Source organism: Eriocheir sinensis, chromosome 16 (genome assembly GCF_024679095.1).
Source record: "Eriocheir sinensis breed Jianghai 21 chromosome 16, ASM2467909v1, whole genome shotgun sequence".
In the NCBI taxonomy this organism is placed as follows: domain Eukaryota; kingdom Metazoa; phylum Arthropoda; class Malacostraca; order Decapoda; family Varunidae; genus Eriocheir; species Eriocheir sinensis.
This window is the reverse complement of record NC_066524.1, coordinates 8,622,207-8,648,278: the sequence shown is the minus strand read 5'-3', so window position 1 is coordinate 8,648,278 and position 26,072 is coordinate 8,622,207. Positions and strand designations below refer to the sequence as shown.

General features: G+C 41.9%; 1 protein-coding gene across 39 annotated transcripts; it reads right to left on the bottom strand.

Moving 5' to 3' along the window:
- Positions 1–4,467: 4,467 nt before the first annotated feature.
- Positions 4,468–24,964, bottom strand: LOC126999230 (tenascin-X-like). Of its 39 annotated transcripts, none has more exons than XM_050861607.1 (18): positions 24,413–24,945; positions 24,192–24,239; positions 23,222–23,278; positions 21,284–21,332; positions 20,991–21,039; positions 20,708–20,781; positions 20,442–20,490; positions 16,209–16,558; positions 15,988–16,035; positions 14,950–15,006; positions 14,529–14,577; positions 14,236–14,284; positions 13,953–14,026; positions 13,687–13,748; positions 11,079–11,127; positions 10,786–10,834; positions 10,485–10,558; positions 4,468–10,267 (listed from the first exon to the last, which is right to left on the bottom strand). In XM_050861607.1, exons 8-18 carry the CDS (start codon positions 16,306–16,308, stop codon positions 10,225–10,227), a joined length of 654 nt encoding a protein of 217 aa, XP_050717564.1. In that variant the 5' UTR covers positions 16,309–16,558; positions 20,442–20,490; positions 20,708–20,781; positions 20,991–21,039; positions 21,284–21,332; positions 23,222–23,278; positions 24,192–24,239; positions 24,413–24,945; the 3' UTR covers positions 4,468–10,224. The 39 variants fall into 39 exon arrangements, 35 of the variants coding, with proteins under 35 accessions (XP_050717564.1, XP_050717562.1, XP_050717559.1 ...); XM_050861605.1 differs by having other exon boundaries at positions 13,687–13,735; positions 20,442–20,503; positions 24,413–24,919; XM_050861602.1 differs by having other exon boundaries at positions 13,687–13,735; positions 24,413–24,919.
- Between the last annotated feature and the right edge of the window lie 1,108 nt (positions 24,965–26,072).

Below are 26,072 nucleotides of genomic sequence, written 5' to 3'. Positions count from 1 at the left end.
TGGATAGTCACCTTCGGTTCAGCACTCACGTACGCTATCTAAGAGAGCGCATCGCAACTCGCACCAACATCCTGCAAGCTCTGTCCAAACAAAACATGGGGGCAACCTATCGTGTCTTACGCGCCTTTTCCACATACGCCATACAGTCCATCATAGACTACTGCGCTCCTTGCCTGTGTTCGCTCTCCCCTGCACTCACAAAGAAGCTAGAGGTGGCACAAAATGACGCTCTCCAGGTCATCCTAAGAGCCCCGCCATGGACTCGCCTGACAAACCTTCGCCTGGAAAGTGGCTTCCCATCACTCCACCACTGCATCCTGGCCCGAACATCCACTGTAGTTGGGAAGTTCATGAAGCAGCAACCACACGGCACAATCTCCACACAGCTGCTTCATGCCTTCCAGAGACCACCACAAGCCACTCCAGACGGGGACTGGATACATGATGCCGCCAACACAGTCCGTCACTTGGAAGTGGAGAGGCTTGTCTGCAGTGGCTCAGACTTGCCACACCCTGGCTACCACTCCCCTCCACCCTGGGTTCCTGGTCCACTCCAGATGAGCCTCCCTACCACCTCAGCTCCTAGGGCCTCTCACCCCATCACCCTCCACCAAGAGGCTTTGCAGTGCGTGGCTTCCATGGCCGACGGGACTGCCAGCCACTACTACACCGATGGCTCGCTAGGCGCCGATGGGTCTGTGGGGGCTGCCTTTGTGTGCGGAACCCAGACAGGACTGTGGCGCCTACCACCGCAAGTCTCCATCCTGCAGGCAGAATTGGCAGCCATCCTCTGTGCCCTGCGTCACGCCACTGCCTACATGAACACCACCATTATCATCCACTCCGACTCTCTGTCAGCCCTCAAGGTCCTGTAGGCGAAGAGCGTCAGAGACAACACTCGGCTCATAACCACCATCCTCCATGAAGCCAACAACCTTGTCTCACTGGGCAAGAACATCACCCAGGACCGGGTGCCAAGCCACATTGGTCTGAGAGGAAACGAGAAGGCTGACCGTGCTGCTGCCATGGCTCGGTCCCTTCCACAGATCACTTTTCCCCTTGCCCCCAGCCTGTCCTACATTAAGAACAAGGCATCCCAGGCGGCCCTCTCACTCACCCGACTAGAACACAAGGCCGTTCTGGTTCAGGGCTCTGCCTCTGCCTCGTGGTACAGCACTGCCACTCACCACAAGCCTGTTATACAGCTCCCCCACACCACACTCAACACCATCCTCGCCTCCATCCGCCGCCTCAGACTCGGGTTTGCCTGCTATGAGGAGGTGGCAAACAAGGATAGCCCACCCTGCCCCCACTGCTGGCAAGCCACCCGGAAACCTCTGCTGCACTACATCCTGGAGTGCCCCCTCACCACCCCACTGCACCCACCTGGCCCACAGCTCCACCCGGACGACGCCACGGCTCCCCAGGCAGCAGCAGAGCAAGTGAGCCTCACCCAAGACTCCACCCTGGCAGAGGTGGTGGCAAAATTCCCACCTCCTTGATAAACTGAAAACTGATGACATCCTCTGACGGGCTCACCAGCCCGTGCCCTCCTCTGGGAGGACAAATCAACAACATCTCTCTTCAAGACATACCCTGTGCCCTTCACTTTTTCACTATCCCCTGGCTGCTCTTAGCTTGGAGTAGCGTGGTGCTGATCAGCTGAGAGGGTTACATAAGAGTTACCGGTAAAGATGTTGAATAGTACCCTTGGGGTATATCCCCAACGAAAAAAAAAAAAGTTATTCGCCCAAGGTGATGCACACGCAGATCTCTTCGTTCATTTATAGTTATTCCTGAATCAGAAGAGGAGAGCTGTTCTGTAGTGTTTGTTATATGCTTATGAAGCCGTTGAGACGAGCAAGTTTTAGTTTATTCAACACAAACTATTTTAATACATCGTACAGCACGTGTCACCCTTTTTTTTGGTAATCTTTTTAGAGTAAGTTTTCTACCCACAGTTTCCTCGCTATCCAACAGGAAGGGTTTTCTTTGTGCGAATGCTAACAAAAAGATCACACTAACACACCCATTGAAAAAAAAAAATCACTGCACAGGAGCATTCAACAGGTCATTTCATTAGGACACATTGATTTGATGCTGACTTTATTTTTTTTTTTTTTTTTTTTTTTTTTTTTTTTTTTTTTTTCAGCCGAATCTATATTCTTCTATACCATGTGACAAAACAGAATCAAGGTGGCTCACATTCTCAGGAGATGCACGGTGACCGCCCGCTAAAGCTATACAGTACCCCGCGCCGCACTCCTTGACATGGACATAACTAAAAGAATTATAAAATTTCATTGATGTTGATCATAAAGAAAGAAAAGTTCCATTGCTTTGCATACAAATCTTCACACTTCTTAGTTGAGAGGAGGGCACATTTTCGTGTAAATAATGGTACCGGTAGGCAACAAAACCATTATGTAACAATCAGGAAGCTGAATCGTGTTCCAAAAATGGGTGATAAAGGATGATCAGCTTTAATTCTCAAACTAATGGATACGTGCCTTTAGAAAGTTATATATTAATCAATGCAAGTGTTTGGGAAAAGGGCCGGTGTACAGGACTCCTTACCTGTGTGTGCGAATGCGTGTGAGCGGGGGTGGCCGGCGACGGTGCAATTGAGGCGGTGGGTGGGAAGGAGGAGGATCATTGCTCCCCCACGCCCTGCCCTGTGGCGTGACTTAACACGTTGGGCCCCGCCCCTCTATTCGTGTGTGTGTGTATGTGTGTCATTCATCATGATTTGTATACATGCTGGACACCGCGACCACAAGTACCCCCCTAGTCTGAGTTTTGAGCTACACATTCACTCCACATTCATGGATCCTCGATTGCGGCTGGGTCCCTGTCTATTTACACTCAGTACCCCTTGGGCTTGGGGTACTGATTCACTAGCTAATGAGCAACAAGGCACGGATCAATGTATGCAGGGTTCGTTTTTTTTTGGGGGGGGGGGGGGCATAGGCTCTATGTTTTCTATATCGGCCTGAAAATGATCCAAATACTTTATTTTTTTTTATTTTATTTATTTATTTTTTTTTTATTATTATTCCCGTCCAAATATGCGTGTTATGTACCTGTACAGGTGCCCTGCACATCATGTATCCAGATCCAGATAGTGCTTGGGCAAAGTCCTTCTCCGTCCCCACATTTTATTTTCTTATTGTCTCGGGGGAGGTACCGCCCTCCTCCCTTGTTGTGCATTCCTTCCTACCATGGTATCTTTTTAGTTTCATGGTGCTACTATACATACAAGCACACGAAAGACAAGCTTGTATCAAACTGTAGTCGGATCATACTCGAACGATTTACAACCTTTCAAATAACTATAATTTATCTCATTGTAGGTACATAAAATGTCTGGCTCTGTCAGTGTTTGTATGCAAGTTTAGTGGATTTATTTATAACATGGGTCGTATTCAAAGCAGCCTAGGTATGATCACAATCAACAGACAGTATTGACTATTTCATGTTACTTTGAGTACTAATTGTTATTTACATGCAGGAAATTATTAAAATACCCTTCATTTGCACTTACACAGCCAGATCGTTTAATGTACCTGAACTGATATGAATTATAGGCATTTGAGGAGCCATAGATCCTTCGGGTATGATCTGACTACTCTGTTTGATACAAGCTTGTCTTTTGTGTTCTTGTTATGGTATATTATCATCAATGCCAAGCGGTTTGTTAGGGATTTTGAAGGATTTTTTTTTGTTGTGGCCTATTGCGCCTTTAGGCTTTTTCACTGGTGGGGCCTGATGGTCGGCCCAGCCCATTGTAGCACAGGCGAGTGTTTTAAAGTGGCACCATCTTGTTCTGGCTCATACGGCCCCCCAGAGCTCATCTTTAAGGCTCTCTTTGGAGAGGTAATCTAGAGTCCGGGTTGATCGGCGGTCTTCAGGGCAGCATGTGGGTAGTCTTGGCCCACTCGGCGGTGACTGAAAAATCCCAGCTGTGCGACGGCCAGGATTCTAACCCGCGTCCTTCCTGGATCTCTCAAGACACAGCGCCGGCACGCTAACCACTCAGCCACTGCCTCCCCAATATATTATTAAAAAATTAGCTGAAATGTCTATCACAACATTTGACCTTCACGTATTCACAAACTAAAATGCACAGGTTGAACAATTATAAAAATTCCCGCTATACTGATTAACATGAAATGGACCATAGGCTATGCACATTATTATTATTATTACTGTTACTATTATAAGGATTAGGATTATTATTATTGATCATAACATAGTATCATTACATTATTATTTTATATTATTGTTAGACTTGAAATAAACTTTTATGCAGTTTTTGTGGTATAGTTATACTTACCCATCTCCACACCAGCCTCCTTTTTTTTAAATGGATATTAAAAAAAAGGCTCATCAATTTGGTGCTGCCATTTGTCATATACGTGTAAATATTTCATAAATCAAGACTATGTTCTAAATAAAATATACACAATATTTTTCAGTTTATTATGACATATCCAGCAGCAGTAAAATAACTGGAAAAGAGCGTAATATCCATTTACATAAAGCTTATGTGGTCCACTAGCAACATAATCAATGTGTACTAGTTCCAAAAAGTATGCAACCTCAATCAGTCATATAATTTAAACAAATAAGGGTAATGACTACTTAAAATATGAGCTACTCATAATTTATACCTATGTAACATATTCCAACCTCGAGGGTTATATTGAGTTGGGAACGTAAAATTAGATTAGTAGAGATTTGTTAAGTTCGTTTATGAAAAATATATATGCACTCCATATTCCCCTCATTGATAACAAAGGCACAGTGTGAAGTAAATCGCACATATCTATGGTAATCAATTAAAGTTAACGAAATAAATCTAAACTAACCTAACCCAACTAGATCTAACCTAACCTAACCTGATGTGCTGATATCTCATCTTCTACTTGATAAACTACTATTTTTATTGTCATATATATGAATTGTACATGTATCTTCAAACCTCCCAGAAATCACTGGGAAAGAGTGAAGAGATCAAAACAGCTGTGAAAACAGCCACAAAATGTGAGCGGGAATCCATGTGGCCGTGGGCGACAAAGCCCATAGGTACGTTAGGTCAGGTTAGGTTAGTTTAGACCTGGCAAGTTTATTTTCAATGATAAATATGCAGTACATCAATTTCACCAGCAGCAGAGTAAGCTACAGTGGTGAGCCACGGGTTTGCACCACCCGTGGCAATGCGAGTTCCCAAGCATATTCCGGTCTTTCACATTTGTTTTAATTTCTAAAATCTTTTCCATTGATTTCTGGGAGGTCTGAAGGTTACTAGGATACAGATATGACGGTTGAGTAGGGGACGAGATATTGACCTGAAATGCCAGAATTTACTCTTTACTACACTCCAACATGACTTCTGCGTGTAACGAAACACACGAGAAATTAATCCAGACAAGGAAAGGTTTTGCCGGCGCCAGGGATCGAACCGCAACCAGCAAGGTGGGAGAGCCACTCCTTAACCAGTCGCCCATCTTAAAGAAGTACCCCCACTCACCGAGTGATGTATGGGAGGCTCACCCATCAGGCAAGTCGCTGCAGTACAGACGCATTAATAAAACCAGTGCACTCAAAGAGAAATTAAATACAACACAAAGTCAGTGTTAACCTTAAGCGAGATGGCAGCCGTTACTTCAAGATTAGCCAATACATGTTTAAAAGTGGTGAGACACAGTAAGGGCTTCAATGTGTAACCACAAGCTTTATTGTATTTATATTGCTACCATATGTACTGAGGACTGCTTTCACAGTCACTTTGTTTGTGGGAAGGGTGGGAAGGGAGTGAAGGCCAGGGAGTAAAGAGAGTGAAATCTCGGACAGTGCAGCATGAAGTGTTCTGGTGTCAGGCTTCCCTTATTTGTTTGTGTGTCAGGTTGTGTGGGGCACCACGGACAGTGGCGCTATGTTTGGGGTGTCAGGGAGCGGGTCACGTCCGTCTTGGGATGGACTGGCAAGGAGCGAGGAGAGGTTGTCACTGTGATAGGTGGTGACCGTCTTGGTGTTGCGCCTGTGGTCTAGTGAAGGAAGGCCTGCCTCTGTCTGCAGGGCCAGGGTGGGAGATGACCTGAAGGCGCCGAGGGCAACTCTAGAGGGTCGAGAGAGAGGAGCAGCGCCCGGCCGGGGAGACTTTGTTTACAATGGTTTCGGTATTCAGTGCTGCCTCCAACGAGAAGGCATCTCTAAATCACTTATCTTGAGACCAGAAGTGAAAATAGCTACAGGTACTTAAACTAACAATTATTTAACAGGAAATTAAATCATTCTTAAGCTGCTGAAGAGCAAAATAAGGAAAATGCAAAACTTCCCACTGTGTTTTCCCTGTTTTGGGCGGCTCAGGAAGAGGCTGCGGCCCGCGGCACATTCGCCCCTCAGTGGTCATACACACCACACACAGACACAAACCTTAAAACTTTACCAGCAAAGGGTAAGTACATTTTTTTTCTTACCAGCAGATACCACGTTTTTACATTTGGCTCCAAAGGACAACCAGTATTATTTTTTTCCAAAATAGAAAAGAGGAACCGAGTTAAGTCAAAATTGTACTTTCGTTGTTTCCTCAAGTCTCCGAGTGCGGCACTGCACGGAAAGCCAATACGGTCCATTAAGGCACGCTTGATCACAGGCACCCGTAGCCTTTCGCGTTATCAGCTTTCACGTGTGCAAGAGTATAATTAACCCTAGAAAACAAACGTTGGGTCCATCACACCCGCGAGAAACTTGATCACGTCACAACAGTGTTGGTCGTCTCAAGAGGTAGTGTGCGTCCGCTCTCGTTATTTATCTGGTGACTAGGCCTATTTTGGGTCCAGCACGCCTGACGTTTGTGCCCACGTAAACTTTTTTTTTCACGGGTCTAATACGCCCAACGTTTGTCGTTGTGTAATAATGGTGTTTTGTTTTTTCTTTACAGGTATACAAACCTAATATTTTCACAGGTTCACAAGGTTTTCACAAGTTCGTGATCATGTGTTTAAAAATTCAATTTTCTGTTTATTTACTAAATTCAATTTATTAGTATTAAGTGTTCATCTAGCTAAGTAAGAAGTGGTGATAAATAGAGGAAGAGTTGTTGTTTCACTGTATTTTATAAATTTGAATAAATTGCAAGGTTTTGTCTGTTTTGATTTTCTTAAAAATGTGTCTGAGACACCAAAGGTTTGTGTTTGTTTCATGAAAATAAAGTTTTTTTCCAGGGTTAAACGCACAAGACAAGCGTTTTTTTTTTATGCATTAGCTCCACGTCTCTGCTCCGGCGATAGTCTGCAGATTCCTGGGTCGCCGCTTTTCCCCTTCTTTATGAATAGGTAACAACTATACGCAGTTGATGGGGGAAGCAGAGAAAGAAGAGTTGGATAACATACCCAACTATAGTCATCCACAAATACCAACCCCACCACTCACACAGCTCCCTCACCTCCCTCTCTATACCATTTAACGTAGATCATTAACAACCATTATCCCCCCACAACTGGTGGCACTTTGAACGACTGGCTAAATGGAGTGCCAAAATCGATCTGCAACACAGAAATTATCTTGATCGTGACATGAAACCTTGAAGTCAAAATCTTGGTGAGGGAGAAAGACCTACCGAAACGGGCGTAAGCCACTCCCAAAGGCGAAGGACACTGCAAGCCTGCTGGAAATTAGCCTACTCGCCACCAGCGCCCGAGAAGGGTGACGTTCCAATCCCTTAAACTACCGCCCTTTACTCAATCCTCAACAGGAAAGTTCTTAAAACATCTATTATGAACTCGACTTTTTTTCTTTTCTTTTTTACGTGCTAGCAGCTAGCCTATAGTGTCGGTAGGCTTTCTTCAGGGGCCTGGTGGTCGGCCCAAGCCCATCATGGTGCATGCAAGTGTTTATAGTGGCACCATGTATTCTTGGCTTATGCTCCCCCTCAGAGCTCATTATTAAATGACCTGGACGGTTCTTTTAGTCTGGGTTGATAGGTGGTCTTCAGGACAGCATCTGGTAGCGATGGATTTGAACCCGTGTCGTCCAGAACATGGCGAATGCAGGGCCCGCACGCTAACCACTCGGCCACCACTTTTTCACCTACTCTGAATACCAGTAGTGGTTTCACAAGGGGTGGTCTACTGGTGATTTTCTTGCTTTTCTGACTCCTGGTCATCATTTCTTTTAGCCATTTCAGTGAAACTTTTACTGTTGCCTTAGACATGTAGCAAGCTTTTGATAGTCTGGAACTAATATTTGCAACACACAAAATAGTCCATTCATCCACGTCATCGTGGCTGTGAACGACTGTTCTTACAGTATGGCAGCATCACTCTTGAATGAGGGCTGGGGTGCGGTCAAGACGGAGCAACACCCAGGTCCAGCACTGCCATGTCTCCCAAACCAGTGATGCGCTCTCTCTCTCTTTTATGTTTATCTCTTCCTGTCCACTATGAACAATGTAAGAACCATTTTGTCTGGAATACTTATTAGAATGGTCACATATCCTTTCAACACAAACGACAGGTGTTGTTTTCAGAATGTTTTTGAAACAACATGCATAAAAAATGCTATTTTTGGTTTGCTTATTCATATTTTATGAAACGTCTTAACTCACTGAACTGTGGTGAAATCCAAATTATGTTACTATAGCTAGGGTGTGAGCTGCCGGCACGAAATATTACTACGGGCAATGTAGAGGGGAACTCAGCCAGGGATGCGCTGCAGTCAACAAAGGCTGGCGAAGGGGGGAGGGGGTGGAGGGCAAGTACCGAATAACTTCACTTCTCTTTCCTTCTAATGATTGAATGTCTCCATGAATTGTTTTTTCCAGTGAAATCATTTAGATAACATATATATACTTTACTCACTTTTAGCCCTCCTCAGAACTGGAAGGGAATGGTGAAAATTTTTAGAGGGATTGTGACAAAGGCCCAGGTAATGGTGATGAGGGGACAATGTTTGAGTGGGAGATAAATCGGGACGTGGAGACAAAATATTGGAACACAATCAAGATGATTGTGGGGAGATGAGGAAGAGTGTGGTGCTAAACGAGTGCAGTATAGATGTTGACATCAATCACTACTGCTGTCATTGTACTATTGGTCCCATTATTTCTTCCCACCTTGTCACTGTTTTCCTGTATTTTCTCAACAAGTGCTTGGTGTGGCTTTCATAGCAACTAACTTAGGACCAACGACATTATCCCACATCCATGAGGGTCATACGCTGCATGCCACGTCACGGAACTTACAAAACTGATGCAGAACATTCAAAATTAGTGGCTCACAAGTCTGATTAAATCAACAATGCCTGGCTGAGCAGACTGTGGCAGCTTTGATTGAATCAATGATGGCCATCACTGTCTGCAGGCACGTGGGTCAGTGGGGATGGCATACATAATCACACATTCCCTCACTTACCACCATCTTCACAGGCCTGCAGGACTTCTCCCTGCTAACACAACCATGGTCAGGGAAAGTCAAGAGCATAGCTATCAGTAGTTTAATGATAATCACTTTATGTGTCACAATATATATATATATATATATATATATATATATATATATATATATATATATATATATATATATATATATATATATATATATATATATATATATATATATATATGCCTCAAGTAGGTCCTTTCTTTTAACACTTGTTTGTTTTGAAGCCAAACTCTTTCCTTATTTCTCTATCTAGCACAAAGTTAACTATTTTGTTCACCCAAGGAACTGTATGCATGCACTGCCTGCCTCAAAATTATGACTTTTTCACTTATCACAGAAGGATCACACCAATTCATTCTACCAGCCTCAAAATTATGACTTTTTTCACTTATCACAGGAGCACACTAATTAATGCTACCAGCCTCAAACTTATGACTTTATCACTTATCATGGAGGAATCACATACATTAGTTACATCTGCCACAATACTTCTTCCTATGTGAATACAGAACTACCTGCTACATAATTCTAAGATCTTCCTGTATGAATATACATCTACTTTTACAAGGTTCTTCTACAGTGCTACCTACTACATAATTTTAACTTCTACATTTGTCCAGAATAACAAAAAATACATAATCTCAATTACTAGATCATAGCAGGACAAAGGCCATTCCAACCATTCTTCACCCCTCTGTCTGTTGTGCCTGCTCTGACAATACTTCTCAACCTACTCAACCCTTAAAAGAACTCTCTCAATTCTTCACTTACCAAAGCCTCAACACATGCCAGGATACCCAAGCTGGTCTCTTGACTGTGTCCTGCAAACATAGGCTCTATTAATCCACATTGGAATGAATTGCATACAAACTATTACACAGACAATCAGAAAAGTACAGCCAGAAATTATTTTCATGGTTTATCAACCGGTAATTCCACTCATCACGGTGTATGGACAAGAGATAAAATGATGTTGCCCCAGACCTTGTTATAAGAGTAATGCCATAGAGAAATAACAAACAGTATCTTCCTGCCTACCACAAAATCTTAACTGCATCACTTGCCAGGCTGCACACAGGCCAGGACACTGAAGTTTCCCTCTTGACTGCATCCTGCAATAGAGATGGCTTCATTAATACAAGTTGGCAGTCACTCAACAGACATCTGTTCAGCAGAAAGTCAGATATTACAGCCAGAAATTATTTTCATGCTTGTCAACCGGTAATTCCACTCATCACTGTGTTTTGACAGGAAATAAAGTGAGGTCAAACTAGAGTGTAGTGCCATGGAGAACACAATCATGTTCTGCCTGACACAAAACTTTCACCACATCACTTACCACTGTCTGCACCCAGGCCAGGACACCCAGTTGCTCTCCTGACAGTGTCCTGCAAAAGATGGCCTCAATAATACAAGATGGCAGTCACTCAACAGACATGTGTTCAGCAGAAAGTCAGAAATTACAGCCAGAAATTATTTTCATGCTAATCAACCGGTAATTCCACTCATCATTGTTTTGACTGGAGATACACTGAGGTAACACCAGACCTTGTATTAAGAAAGTCTAATTTCAAAGAGGAATTACAAACACAATCATTTTGCCTATCACAAAATTCTAACTCTGTCACTTACCACAGTCTGCACACAGGCCAGGACACAAAGTTGCTCTGCTGACAAAGTCCTGCAGAAGATGCAAAAGATGGCTTCATTAATACAAGTTGGCAGTTGTTCAACAGACACCTGTTCAGCAGAAAGTCAGATATTACAGCCAGAAATTATTTTCATGCTTCTCAACCGGTAATTCCACTCATCACTGTGTTTTGACTGGACATAACAAGGTAAATCCAGACCTTGTATTATGCAAGTGTAATGCCAAGAAGGACATTTTTACGAAGTGATTCCAAGGAAAATTTATAAAGCATATCGAGGAACTTCACAAAACTAAAGGCAAATCGTAAGATGAACAGAGTAAACAAAGGTTATGTCTAATGAATAAGTGGCAGGACAGAAAATAAGGATCAGGAAAAAATGTGAGTAAAGAAATACACATATCTAGGACAATCAGTTAATGCAAACAAACCATGAAAAAAAAAAAAAAATAGAAATGGGATGAAGCACTTTTGGTAAATACAGTAATATCATGAATAGCACTGTCATTTTCCCTAGAAAAGGTGTACTATTAGTGCATCCTGTCACCCCTAACATGCATACAGCTTAGAAACTTGGCCCCTCACAAGAGGTCTCGAGAAAAAGCTGAGAAGCACACAAAGATGAACGGACGGAAAAATACTGGTACGACATGGAGACAGGAAACTAGCTTCACAATAGTGGGAACAGACAAAGGCTGAAGATATTTACATTACAATTAAGACTAAAGCCCGTATCTTTAACCCATAAACTGCTAAACGCTCGCAGCGAGTGGTAGCGCATTTGTTGGTGGTGCTAAATGCTCGCTGCGAGCTCCAGCCGCACTCAAATCTCCCGCGTATGAGTGTTCAAAAATATTTCTCACCCCACAGGATTGGAAATTCAGTGGGTTTTACACTAAATTTGGTGGAAAACCATATCAGCCTTGCGCGGAAAATCTGCGGACAAGTAACTGGTGGATGTTGTTGTCCAATATAGCAGCAATTTTGCATGGCTTCACCTATCACCTGACTGATTCTTTGACCAAATAGTTGTAAATTTTGCAGTTGGTAATACTACCTTGCCAGCACCCCATGAAGAGATCTCTGCAGTTCCCTCAATATGGCTGACCGTCACACACGCACTGACATAAGTGTTCACAGGCAACACCCCCTGAACGTGCCTGTACGTCCACAGGAGAGGCCTACATATCCAAATCTTATAGATCTTGGCCTCCTATTTCCAATGTTTTTTTTGTTTTTTAGCTGTGATGAATAGTTTCTGAGATACAGCGGCTAAAAGAGACCCCCTTCCCCCCGCTTGGCGGCCCGAGTGCGCCTGGGGGGACAGTCTCGCTATGAGCGATTAGCACTGAAAGGGTTAAATGTATCGGCACCTCAGTTCGCCTTTGAAAAGCCTCTCATAGAATTTGATTGGACTTTCATGGAGTGCTTTGTAAACCTTGTGATAGTTTTATATGACTTCTGCACCATGAACAAGAAAAAACCCGTGAAAACCCGGTTAATCTTCTCTGTGGCCTTGGGAAATAGCCGTAATGGGAGCCCAATACATTTAAGAATTTGGACATAAGAAATAGTCTTGGGCAGGTCATCTAAAGCATAGGGTTGATAACTCATGGAAAATCAAAGTATCAGAGTAGCAATCTAGAAGTTGTAGAAATCAGGAAAGACAGAAGACCAGGAGGGGATAAGATTAAAAGTACAGTAAACCCTTGCTTTTACAGACCTCAATATAATGATTTTTGGCTTTCATGAACTTTTTGAGTCTTGTCTAGTCTAACTAGTCTAGAGATTTACCAAAGTTTGGCAAGTGTGGGGTTCAGTTCAGTGGTGGGCCGGCTGAACACATACACATACTCAAATAAGTATCATTACACATTCAGTACAATACAAACTGACACCAAGGACGAATCCATTGCTAACAGGCAACTCATGTTGGCATCCCTGCGTGTGTTTGGTGTTGCTTCACTTGCCTGACTCATGTGAGTGGCACTCGTAAATGAAGCAGTAGAATTTGAGCTGGCACAGTTAACGCTTCATGAAACACAGGTGGAGCCTTACTAACCCTGCCGAGACTACCGGATTGCTCAGTGTGAAACTCGTCGGACCCCACAGTAACGATACTTTTTTGAGTGTGTGTACATGCATGTCAGTTGGCAGTGGACACAAAGGCAACCGGGTGATGATTATCTAGTCAGTCTAGCTTTGTCTGCCTGACTGTAATCACCTCCGCTCTCATCCTTCCATGCCTCACCTTTTATCTACTATAGCGAACTTCATTATATACGGAAATAGTTGGAAATAGCGAACTTTAAGTGTATACGACAAACAAGGTTCATTATATACGAAAAGTTTGGATACCTCAAATATAACGTGACCCACTTCCCCCAAATTGGTTCAATAAAGCAAGGGTTTATCGTATTTGTCAGAGAACAGTGGAGTACACTAACATCACATAGGTGGAGAATGTTGGGAAAGGTCTTTGTTCTTCAGTGTACTTGAAATTACTGAAGATGGAAATGTATTGAGTGTAATGCCATGGAGGAATTTGGCTATCATTTTGTCCATCACAAAAATTTAACCTTGTGACTTACCCCAGTCTTCTCCCAGGCCAGGGCACCCAGTTGCTCTCCCGACAGTGTCCTGCAAAAGGCAGCTTCATTAATACAAGTTGGCAGTTCCTTAACAGACACCTGCTCAACAGAAAGTCAGAAATTACAGCCAGAAACTATTTTCATGGTTTATCAACCGGTAATTCCACTCATCACGGTGTATGGACAAGAGATAAAATGATGTTGCCCCAGACCTTGTTATAAGAGTAATGCCATAGAGAAATAACAAACAGTATCTTCCTGCCTACCACAAAATCTTAACTGCATCACTTGCCAGGCTGCACACAGGCCAGGACACTGAAGTTTCCCTCTTGACTGCATCCTGCAATAGAGATGGCTTCATTAATACAAGTTGGCAGTCACTCAACAGACATCTGTTCAGCAGAAAGTCAGATATTACAGCCAGAAATTATTTTCATGCTTGTCAACCGGTAATTCCACTCATCACTGTGTTTTGACAGGAAATAAAGTGAGGTCAAACTAGAGTGTAGGACCATGGAGAACACACAAAACTTTCACCACATCACTTACCACTGTCTGCACCCAGGCCAGGACACCCAGTTGCTCTCCTGACAGTGTCCTGCAAAAGATGGCCTCAATAATACAAGATGGCAGTCACTCAACAGACATGTGTTCAGCAGAAAGTCAGAAATTACAGCCAGAAATTATTTTCATGCTAATCAACCGGTAATTCCACTCATCATTATTTTGACTGGAGATACACTGAGGTAAGACCAGACCTTGTATTAAGAAACTCTAATTTCAAAGAGGAATTACAAACACAATCATTTTGCCTATCACAAAATTCTAACTCTGCCACTTACCACAGTCTGCACACAGGCCAGGACACAAAGTTGCTCTGCTGACAATGTCCTGTAAAAGATGGTTTCCTTATTAGATAGATTGAGTCAAACTAACTATTACACAGTTAGAAAATAGCCATAAACTATTCTCATGTCTAAATTACATTTAATTCCACTCATCATTATGTACACAGATAGGTACATAATGATCGATTTCACGCGGTACACCCTCGGCTTTTAGGGGTTAACAGAAATTTTGGGAAATTCTACATCATCAGTCTTGCTGAACCGTACATATTTCCGAGCATTTTAAGCACTGAATATTTTTTTCCAAAATTGTTGTCTTAAAGTAAAGGGTGCGTGTTATACACCACAAAATATAGCAATTAAATCCCCTTGCAGTTTATTTCTTTCCAAAGAATACAGCTAAATTCAGACTTACCGGCAGAGGGGCAGCGGCAGCAAGTCAGGCAGCCACTCACGCACATACACTCACAACCTGCAAGTGAAAGAAGATGCGTCCTGTCAAAAATGTCAACCATCCATGAGGTGCACTGTCACTACTGCTTACCTCAGGTTTTAAGCTTCAATCAGGATTCAGGGGATTGACAGATTATTAAAGGTTCATCATGTTCAGGGTTCATAGAATCAGGTATTTGTTTATATGTGACAATTTGTTCCTTCCATTCACATCATGGAGGGGGAGGTCATGGCAGGAGAGGCTCAAGTTCTCCCTGCTTACACGTTCACTTTTTGCAATATTCACACCCTCCCTCCCAATTCCACCTGTGCTCCCTGGTCACATATTACCTTTTGGCAACAAACACACAACTCTCACCTCTCTCCCTCAATTATTACAAGGCTCCAGTGCTCCCCCTTTTTGCAGCATTCATTCACCCCTCCAACCTCTCTCCCTCAATTATTACAAGGCTCCAGTGCTCCTCCTTTTTGCAGCATTCATTCACCCCTCCAACCTCTCTCCTTTAGGAATTCCTCAGCCCCATCAATCAAAAGTCTAGTCTTCCCTGTTCATACAATCTCTTTTTGCAACATTTACACACATTTCAACTCCCTCCCTCATGCAGTCCTCCATGCCATTAATCCACCTCACTGATGCTTTACCTACCACCCTCTTGCCTTCCTACTCAACACACAAACCTGCTTTGCAATATCTCAATTTTACACTATCAACATGTCTAAACAATCTCAATAAATCATGTGTATTTAAGTGGCCTTATAGAGAACCACGTTAATCTTACACATCACCAGAGCATATAATGTGTATAAAGTTATGTCACTGCCTAGCTATGAGACCAAAACCCACAGCTGCTAGCTTGCCAAAACCACCACTACCTAAAGCTGTGCTGATAATAACCATGCCTGCAGTGTGTAGAGATGTTATAGAGGCAATCTGAATTATAATTTGCTATAATATACTGAATGAAAGTGCTCAATAACCAACATTGTCTTCTTCACTTACCAGTCTCTACACAGGCCAGGGTACTTGAGTTTCTCTTCCGACTGTTTCCTGCAAAAGATTACTTTGTTAATCCAAGTTGTAGGCAGTGACTCAACACTAACTATTACACACATAGTCAGAAAATACAGCCATAAATTATTTTCAAGCTTTATCAATCGGTAATTCCACTCATCACTGTGCCTTCATGTGCATACATATGTCAGAGGTGAAATTAAGCTTACCGGAAGTTTGATCATCTTTTCCCTCGTGCCTTGGCCTATGGCACGTGTACGCTCTCCTGAAGGGCCCTTGTGGTTGATCCCAGTTCATTATGAACTTCATTACAGTGATGTAAGATAACCTCGAACTTGTCTGATGTTGCCCTCGGTGCTGCCCTTGATGGAAGTCGCTGAGGTTAGTGCTGATTTAGGGACACACACAGAATGTGGGTAGCCTTTGGCCACTCACCAACTGATGAAAATAATCAGCAAGCAGTGGCAGGACTTGAACTATAGACTCCAGGATCACCACATCTGCACAGTAACCACTCAGCCACCAGCTATATAATGACAGCCAGGCAACCACACACCACCTGAAAAAAAGGTAGAGGGCTTGCTGTCAAATATGTCACATACACACAAGGTGCACTAACACTACTACTTACCTCAGGATGTAAACTTCAATCAGGATTCAGGGGATTGACAGATTATTAAAAGTTCATCATGTTCACTGCTTATACAATCAGGTACCTATCCATTAATCTCCGACACCCTGCTCCCTACCTCTTCACCCACTCCTTTTTGCAAGATTCTTTAGTTCTATCAATCCATCTTACCACTGGTCACCCTAACAACCCCCACCCTTCCCCTTCTATTTGAATCTCATAAACCCTTCTGTATTCTCGAAAGGTGTCCCCACTATCTCACCTTACAAGTCAAATACAACACATTACCACAGCATAAAAAAAATAAAAAAATAGCAAAAAGGAGTAATCAAATTGTAGAACCAAGACCCAAACTTGCTAGCTTGGCAAAACCAAGTCAGTACCTAACACTATATTTTAAACAGCCTGCAGTGTGCAGAGATTTTTAAGAGCAGCATCCACATAAAAATATTTAATAAATCTGATATCTGAAATATTCAAGGTAATTCATGTGTAATGGTGCTGCCTTCATCTGTTAAATAACCGTGTTTTAGCACAAAACTTCTCATAATTACATAGATATAGGTACATCCCCCACACATATTTCCTCTGGATCAACAGGTATGCATACACTGGAACCTCCATTCTCGAACTCAATTAATTCCTAAAGACTGTTCGGAAAACTTGTTCAATAATAATCCATAAAAATTAATGTGAAAAGGATTAATCCATTCCTGACCTCCAGATGATTGGCTATTTAAGCCTTTATGACAGTACTTCATGCATAAATTCATATTTGTACACTTGTTTAGCAGACTGTAGGACAATGTACTGGGTGAGCAGCAACTATGGCATGAGCAGTGCTTACATCATGAGCTCCACAGGTAACTGAGGGGGAAGCGTGGGTGGGCTGGGGTCAGTTACCAAATTATCATACTTAGCAAAAGATTGGAGAGGAACTCAAAAAAGGCCAAGGTCCCTCACAGCTGAACAGCATGAAAAATGTAGGCACCAAAACTAATGAATTTCAAAATTTTGAAAGGGGGGATGGGGGCAGGGGTGGCAGTTATAAGGGGACTTGGGTACAATGTTGATGTATATATTGCCACTACCTCATGACAATATTTTAAGTGATCCAACTATAATTAAGGGGCTGGCCATTTTTTACCCTTTTTTCTTTATGCAATGAGGTATTGTCATGATTTATATACCAGACGTAAGGGATGCCCTACGCATAAGATTTAGTAAAAAAAAAGAAAAAAAATCTATCACCTTTCCATTTTTTACCAATGACAATTTTGGGAAAATTTGAAGTTTTTTTGAAAAGGCTATTTCTACTATAATAATTGCTCTACATGGGAACAATTACTATAGTAAAAGAACCAAGTTTAGGCCAATGAAAGTAAAGTGAGATATTGTATCAATAATCATTAGTTTGCAGAAAATAAATGTTCATACTTTCATGGTCATAATTTCCCCCCAAAAATTCAGACATAAATACACCATAATTCAGTCACTTCATATACGAGACAAAACTCGCTATAGTTTGATTCATACACGTCTAGGCATGGTTTAAGTGTTGCTTTCATCGAAATCGGTTGAAAAATGGTAGAGAAATTGAAATGCAAATGTACATAACTTACATTTTGAGATACGGCCAGGTAAAGTTTTGAATGCGTAACATTCAAACATAGTGAAGTGATATTATGGCATTTATCCTTTCATTTATTTGTAATATATAAAAAGATATGTCTTCATGTTCAATCATTAGTTTCTCAAAGGGCATACGCAGCTGAGGAATTTTTTTCCGTTTTTCATTTTCGACCGATTTTCAATAATCACCCTTAACCCTTTCCTTGCGCGAGGGGAGGGACGCGACTATCCCCTCAGGCGCAGTCAGACAGCCCAATGGAGGGTCTCTTTGAACCTCGGTATCTCAAAAAATGTTCATCACAACTAAAAACCAAAACACCATTGGAAAGAGGAGGTCCAGATCTATAGGAGTCGGTTATGTATGCCTCTCTTGCGAACGTACATGCACGTTCAGGGAGTGTTGAATGTTAACATTAATGTTGGTGCTTGCTGGATGATCAGCCATATTGAGAGAACTGCAGACATCTCTCCTTCAGATTCTGGCAAGGGAGTATTGCCAACTGCAATATTTACAACTATTTGGTCAAAGAATCAGTCAGCTGATAGGTGAAGCTATGCAAAAAAGCCACTATATTGGGCAAGAACATCCACCAGTTACTCGTCCGTAGATTTGCCGTGCTGGGCTGATATGATTTTCCACCAAATTTAGTGAAGAACCCACTCAATTGGTAATCCTGTGTTGTGAGAATTAGTGTTTGAACACTTTTATACGCAGGAGATTTGAGTGCGGGTGGAACTCGCAGCGAGCGTTTAGCAATGAAAGGGTTAAGGACGCAAGCCAGGATTTACTCTTGGTGGTGCAATGAAAATCATCCAATCATCTTGAATTGTGTCCACTTTATGGCATAATAATTAATACAGTACTTCTGACCAAAATTCAGCTTCCTACATTGAAAAATGATGACTGTTAAAAGTATTATACTAAAAATGTTAAAAATTGCAATATTTTGAAGCCTATCTTCTCAGTACCTATCATGTAATTTGATTTCATCTTTCTAGGACATGTTCTGTGGTCTTGTCCCTACAATATGCTTGGATAAATTAATTCTAAATTGATTAGCTGATTTTTTGACAGCACATATTCTCTGAATATTTTTTAGCTTTCTGAAATGGAAACTTGATTTTCAGGAAATATTTTGCAAGCATACAATAAAGATAGCATAAAGTCCTCCAAGCATTATTTAGTTAAGGATGTTATGTGCCCAAAATAAAATTTTCAGTAAAAACTTATCATTCAAAATAGTTTTTTTTTTTAAATCATTTTTGAGAAAACGTTTCCTAAAGATTAGGCATAGGTATGCACATACCAGGTAGAACTATGACAAAATTTGTTACTTTCATTTTGAAGAGTAAGCAATGAGGATCAAATTAAAACCAGAACCACTGCAATTGGTCAATAAATAGTGAATATCCATAGGCAATACTATATATCTTTGGCTGTTTTTTTTTATTTTTTTATTTTTATGCAACAAAGAAAAATTTGTATGGGACATGAGACTGAGCGGCGATCATGTTAGTACTTGCTTGTACTGTTGTACACTGCCACTGACAATCATCGTGACATCGTCACAGGCAGTCATGGCGCGCCGCCTTGGGTTGAGTGACGAACAGCTTTACTCTGAGGTATTCATTTATTATTTAATTTTGAACAATAACTGAAGGCAGAATGATTGACTCACTGATTCTAATGACTGATACTGATTGACTGATTGAGTCCGATTCACACAAAAAAAAAAAAAAAAAAAAAAAAAAAAAGACATTTCTGTGAGCATGCCGTGCTGCAAATGTCTTCAAAGGTTTCCTAAGTTCCGCCAGGAATTTTTAGTGCGGTCCGCGGTAGTGCGGTATTTTCAGAAAGTTTGCAGTAGTGTGGTACTTTTTTTGTGATGGGGTACTACCACACTAAGTACCGCACTTGCCCACCTCTGGTAAACCCTTGCTTTTACAGACCTCAATATAATGATTTTTGGCTTTCATGAACTTTTTGAGTCTTGTCTAGTCTAACTAGTCTAGAGATTTACCAAAGTTTGGCAAGTGTGGGGTTCAGTTCAGTGGTGGGCCGGCTGAACACATACACATACTCAAATAATTACAGAAGATGGAAATGTATTGAGTATAATGCCATGGAGGAATTTGACTATCATTTTGTCCATCACAAAAATTTAACCTTGTGACTTACCCCAGTCTTCTCCCAGGCCAGGGCACCCAGTTGCTCTCCCGACAGTGTCCTGCAAAAGGCAGCTTCATTAATACAAGTTGGCAGTTCCTTAACAGACACCTGCTCAACAGAAAGTCAGAAATTACAGCCAGAAACTATTTTCATGGTTTATCAACCGGTAATTCCACTCATCACGGTGTATGGACAAGAGATAAAATGATGTTGCCCCAGACCTTGTTATAAGAGTAATGCCATAGAGAAATAATAAACAGTATCTTCCTGCCTACCACAAAATCTTAACTGCATCACTTGCCAGGCTGCACACAGGCCAGGACACTGAAGTTTCCCTCTTGACTGCATCCTGCAATAGAGATGGCTTCATTAATACAAGTTGGCAGTCACTCAACAGACATCTGTTCAGCAGAAAGTCAGATATTACAGCCAGAAATTATTTTCATGCTTGTCAACCGGTAATTCCACTCATCACTGTGTTTTGACAGGAAATAAAGTGAGGTCAAACTAGAGTGTAGGACCATGGAGAACACACAAAACTTTCACCACATCACTTACCACTGTCTGCACCCAGGCCAGGACACCCAGTTGCTCTCCTGACAGTGTCCTGCAAAAGATGGCCTCAATAATACAAGATGGCAGTCGCTCAACAGACATGTGTTCAGCAGAAAGTCAGAAATTACAGCCAGAAATTATTTTCATGCTAATCAACCGGTAATTCCACTCATCATTGTTTTGACTGGAGATACACTGAGGTAACACCAGACCTTGTATTAAGAAAGTCTAATTTCAAAGAGGAATTACAAACACAATCATTTTGCCTATCACAAAATTCTAACTCTGTCACTTACCACAGTCTGCACACAGGTCAGGACACAAAGTTGCTCTGCTGACAATGTCCTGTAAAAGATGGTTTCCTTATTAGATAGATTGAGTCAAACTAGCTATTACACAGTTAGAAAACAGCCATAAACTATTCTCATGTCTAAATTACATTTAATTCCACTCATCATTATGTACACATATAGGTGACACCCAGGTAAGTTTAAAGTTACCTTTGCAACAGCAGGAGCAACAACCAGGCAGCTACAAACACAACCTGCATGTGGGAGGAGACACACCCACTGTTAATCATGTCACACACACAAGACTCACCAACACCATTTCTCACCTCAGGATATAAGGTTCAGTCAGGTTTCAGTGGATTGACAGATTATATAAAAGTTCATCATGTTTAAGGCTTTGCAGAATCAGGTATCTAGAGACAAAAGGATCTCCCCAATAACAAAGGATTACTCTTTCAGTGTGGTTTGTTGTGTGCCACAGGAAGGTTGGTAGCACTGATAGGTTACACAAGTTTACAAGGAGATAAAAGACCAGATGGCCTACACATGGCAGCTCCTGAAGATGGGTTATTCTCCTAATTCCCTTCCCAAACAAACATACATCTAACTTACATATAAAATTTTCCATTGTGTTTACCTCACCTGCGTATCTACAGTTTGTTCCACTAATCCGCAAGCCTGTTTGTAAACCAGTTCTTGCTTATTTCCTACCAGAGTTTGAATTTACCCAAATAATACATGTTGCTGTGTTCTTACATCAGTTTTTAATATTACTACGTTATCTAAATCGCCCTTATTAATCCCCTCATCCTATTGAAGACTTACCATATTTTGTGGCATATAACGCGCACCTTTATCATTTAAAAATGCCAGAAAGTTACCCCAGCGCAATATACGCCGAAGGAACAAATTTTGATTTTTTTCTTTTAGGTCTGCCTTTTTCCGCCGTAATTTTGAAGTTTGCGTGGGGTTTTATGGGGCAGCATGACTCCTAGGCTGCCACACAAGATCTCCGTGCCATTCTCAGTGTTTCCGTGACTGTAACGGTGGCAGGAGAGTTTTTTGCATCTTCTGCATCTGATTCTGCACCCGAGTGTCCATAGCCAGTGGCCTTGACTCCTTATAAGCCTCCTCTTACTCCCAAAAGAGCTCTCAGTGTTAGCGCAATTGGAAGAGAGCTGAAACTGACTTTTTCAAACTTCAAAAGTGGTGTTAGTGGTGAAGACAGTGACATCAACAGCATTCAACTCCAACCCCTCATCGTATCAGGAAGGCTGAGCCCTGTTATTGTGCAACCTGGCTTTGGTGGCCATCCTGTAGATCAATCTCATTATGGTGATGGTGGAAATGATACTTCCCCTGAGGATGCATCCCATCACCCTTCAGGGTTATCAAGTTAAGAACATGAGGGTAATGAAGGGGGTTTGTAACGGGGTCGAGTACGTGGAGGGGGAGGGCGGCTGCTAACCACTACCCACACAGCGCTTCGAACACAGGCTTGCTCCGACCTAAAAGTTACTGCGCTTCATCACATCACCACGGAAACACCACATGATGTAGAGACTTTGGGTTTGAGGCAGACTGAAGAGGAAGGATGGATTAAGCGAATGCTCATAAATTCAAAGCTACTGGCTTAGGTAAAGCTGTGAAATTGATAGTGGAAAGGGGCCAATTTTCAGGAGAATGTCAAAACATTGCCATATGGGGAGAATCGATTTCACGTGGTACACCCTCGGCCTTTAGGGGTTAACAGAAATTTTGGGAAATTCTACATCATCAGTCTTGCTGAACCGTACATATTTCCGAGCATTTTAAGCACTGAATATTTTTTTCCAAAATTGTTGTCTTAAAGTAAAGGGTGCGTGTTATACACCACAAAATATAGTAATTAAATCCCCTTGCAGTTTATTTCTTTCCAAAGAATACAGCTAAATTCAGACTTACCGGCAGAGGGGCAGCGGCAGCAAGTCAGGCAGCCACTCACGCACATACACTCACAACCTGCAAGTGAAAGAAGATGCGTCCTGTCAAAAATGTCAACCATCCATGAGGTGCACTGTCACTACTGCTTACCTCAGGTTTTAAGCTTCAATCAGGATTCAGGGGATTGACAGATTATTAAAGGTTCATCATGTTCAGGGTTCATAGAATCAGGTATTTGTTTATATGTGACAATTTGTTCCTTCCATTCACATCATTGAGGGGGAGGTCATGGCAGGAGAGGCTCAAGTTCTCCCTGCTTACACGTTCACTTTTTGCAATATTCACACCCTCCCTCCCAATTCCACCTGTGCTCCCTGTTCACATATTACCTTTTGGCAACAAACACACAACTCTCACCTCTCTCCCTCAATTATTACAAGGCTCCAGTGCTCCCCCTTTTTGCAGCATTCATTCACCCCTCCAACCTCTCTCCTTTAGGAATTCCTCAGCCCCATCAATCAAAAGTCTAGTCTTCCCTGTTCATACAATCTCTTTTTGCAACATTTACACACATTTCAACTCCCTCCCTCATGCAGTCATCCATGCCATTAATCCACCTCACTGATGCTTTACCTACCACCCTCTTGCCTTCCTACTCAACACACAAACCTGCTTTGCAATATCTCAATTTTACACTATCAACATGTCTAAACAATCTCAATAAATCATGTGTATTTAAGAGGCCTTATAGAGAACCATGTTAATCTTACACATCACTAGAGCATATAATGTGTATAAAGTTATGTCACTGCCTAGCTATGAGACCAAAACCCACAGCTGCTAGCTTGCCAAAACCACCACTACCTAAAGCTGTGCTGATAATAACCATGCCTGCAGTGTGTAGAGATGTTATAGAGGCAATCTGAATTATAATTTGCTATAATATACTGAATGAAAGTGCTCAATAACCAACATTGTCTTCTTCACTTACCATTCTCTACACAGGCCTGGGTACTTGAGTTTCTCTTCCGACTGTTTCCTGCAAAAGATTACTTTGTTAATCCAAGTTGTAGGCAGTGACTCAACACTAACTATTACACACATAGTCAGAAAATACAGCCATAAATTATTTTCAAGCTTTATCAATCGGTAATTCCACTCATCACTGTGCCTTCATGTGCATACATATGTCAGAGGTGAAATTAAGCTTACCGGAAGTTTTATCATCTTTTCCCTCGTGCCTTGGCCTATGGCACGTGTAGGCTCTCCTGAAGGGCCCTTGTGGTTGATCCCAGTTCATTATGAACTTCATTACAGTGATGTAAGATAACCTCGAACTTGTCTGATGCTGCCCTCGGTGCTGCCCTTGATGGAAGTCGCTGAGGTTAGTGCTGATTTAGGGACACACACAGAATGTGGGTAGCCTTTGGCCACTCACCAACTGATGAAAATAATCAGCAAGCAGTGGCAGGACTTGAACTATAGACTCCAGGATCACCACATCTGCACAGTAACCACTCAGCCACCAGCTATATAATGACAGCCAGGCAACCACACACCACCTGAAAAAAAGGTAGAGGGCTTGCTGTCAAATATGTCACATACACACAAGGTGCACTAACACTACTGCTTACCTCAGGATGTAAACTTCAATCAGGATTCAGGGGATTGACAGATTATTAAAAGTTCATCATGTTCACTGCTTATACAATCAGGTACCTATCCATTAATCTCCGACACCCTGCTCCCTACCTCTTCAACCACTCCCTTTTTTGCAAGATTCTTTAGTTCTATCAATCCATCTTACCACTGGTCACCCTATCAGCCCCCACCCTTCCCCTTCTATTTGAATCTCATAAACCCTCTTCATTAAATCACCCTTCTGTATTCTCGAAAGGTGTCCCCACTATCTCACCTTACAAGTCAAATACAACACATTACCACAGCATAAAAAAAATTAAAAAATAGCAAAAAGGAGTAATCAAATTGTAGAACCAAGACCCAAACTTGCTAGCTTGGCAAAACCAAGTCAGTACCTAACACTATATTTTAAACAGCCTGCAGTGTGTAGAGATGTTTAAGAGCAGCATCCACATAAAAATATTTAATAAATCTGATATCTGAAATATTCAAGGTAATTCATGTGTAATGGTGCTGCCTTCATCTGTTAAATAACCGTGTTTTAGCACAAAACTTCTCATAATTACATAGATATAGGTACATCCCCCACACATATTTCCTCTGGATCAACAGGTATGCATACACTGGAACCTCCATTCTCGAACTCAATTAATTCCTAAAGACTGTTCGGAAAACTTGTTCAATAATAATCCATAAAAATTAATGTGAAAAGGATTAATCCATTCCTGACCTCCAGATGATTGGCTATTTAAGCCTTTATGACAGTACTTCATGCATAAATTCATATTTGTACACTTGTTTAGCAGACTGTAGGACGATGTACTGGGTGAGCAGCAACTATGGCATGAGCAGTGCTTACATCATGAGCTCCACAGGTAACTGAGGGGGAAGCGTGGGTGGGCTGGGGTCAGTTACCAAATTATCATACTTAGCAAAAGATTGGAGAGGAACTCAAAAAAGGCCAAGGTCCCTCACAGCTGAACAGCTTGAAAAATGTAGGCACCAAAACTAATGAATTTCAAAATTTTGAAAGGGGGGATGGGGGCAGGGGTGGCAGTTATAAGGGGACTTGGGTACAATGTTGATGTATATATTGCCACTACCTCATGACAATACTTTAAGTGATCCAACTATAATTAATGGCGATGCTGCACATAGATGTTTTCCCAAATGCTCCTCTTAACATGCATTAAGGCAATATTTAATGTAAAATTCACACTTAAGTATAGTG

Excerpts from the sequence above, each read along its gene's own strand:
- LOC126999230 (XM_050861577.1), bottom strand. The coding sequence starts at position 24,512 with ATGAAGTTCATAATGAACTGGGATCAACCACAAGGGCCCTTCAGGAGA. Across the intron at positions 23,279-24,191 it reads CCAGGCCTGTGTAGAGAATG|GTTGTGAGTGTATGTGCGTG; the intron begins GTAAGTGAAGAA and ends TTTCACTTGCAG. Across the intron at positions 14,578-20,441 it reads TGGCCTGGGAGAAGACTGGG|GACATTGTCAGCAGAGCAAC; the intron begins GTAAGTCACAAG and ends CATCTTTTACAG.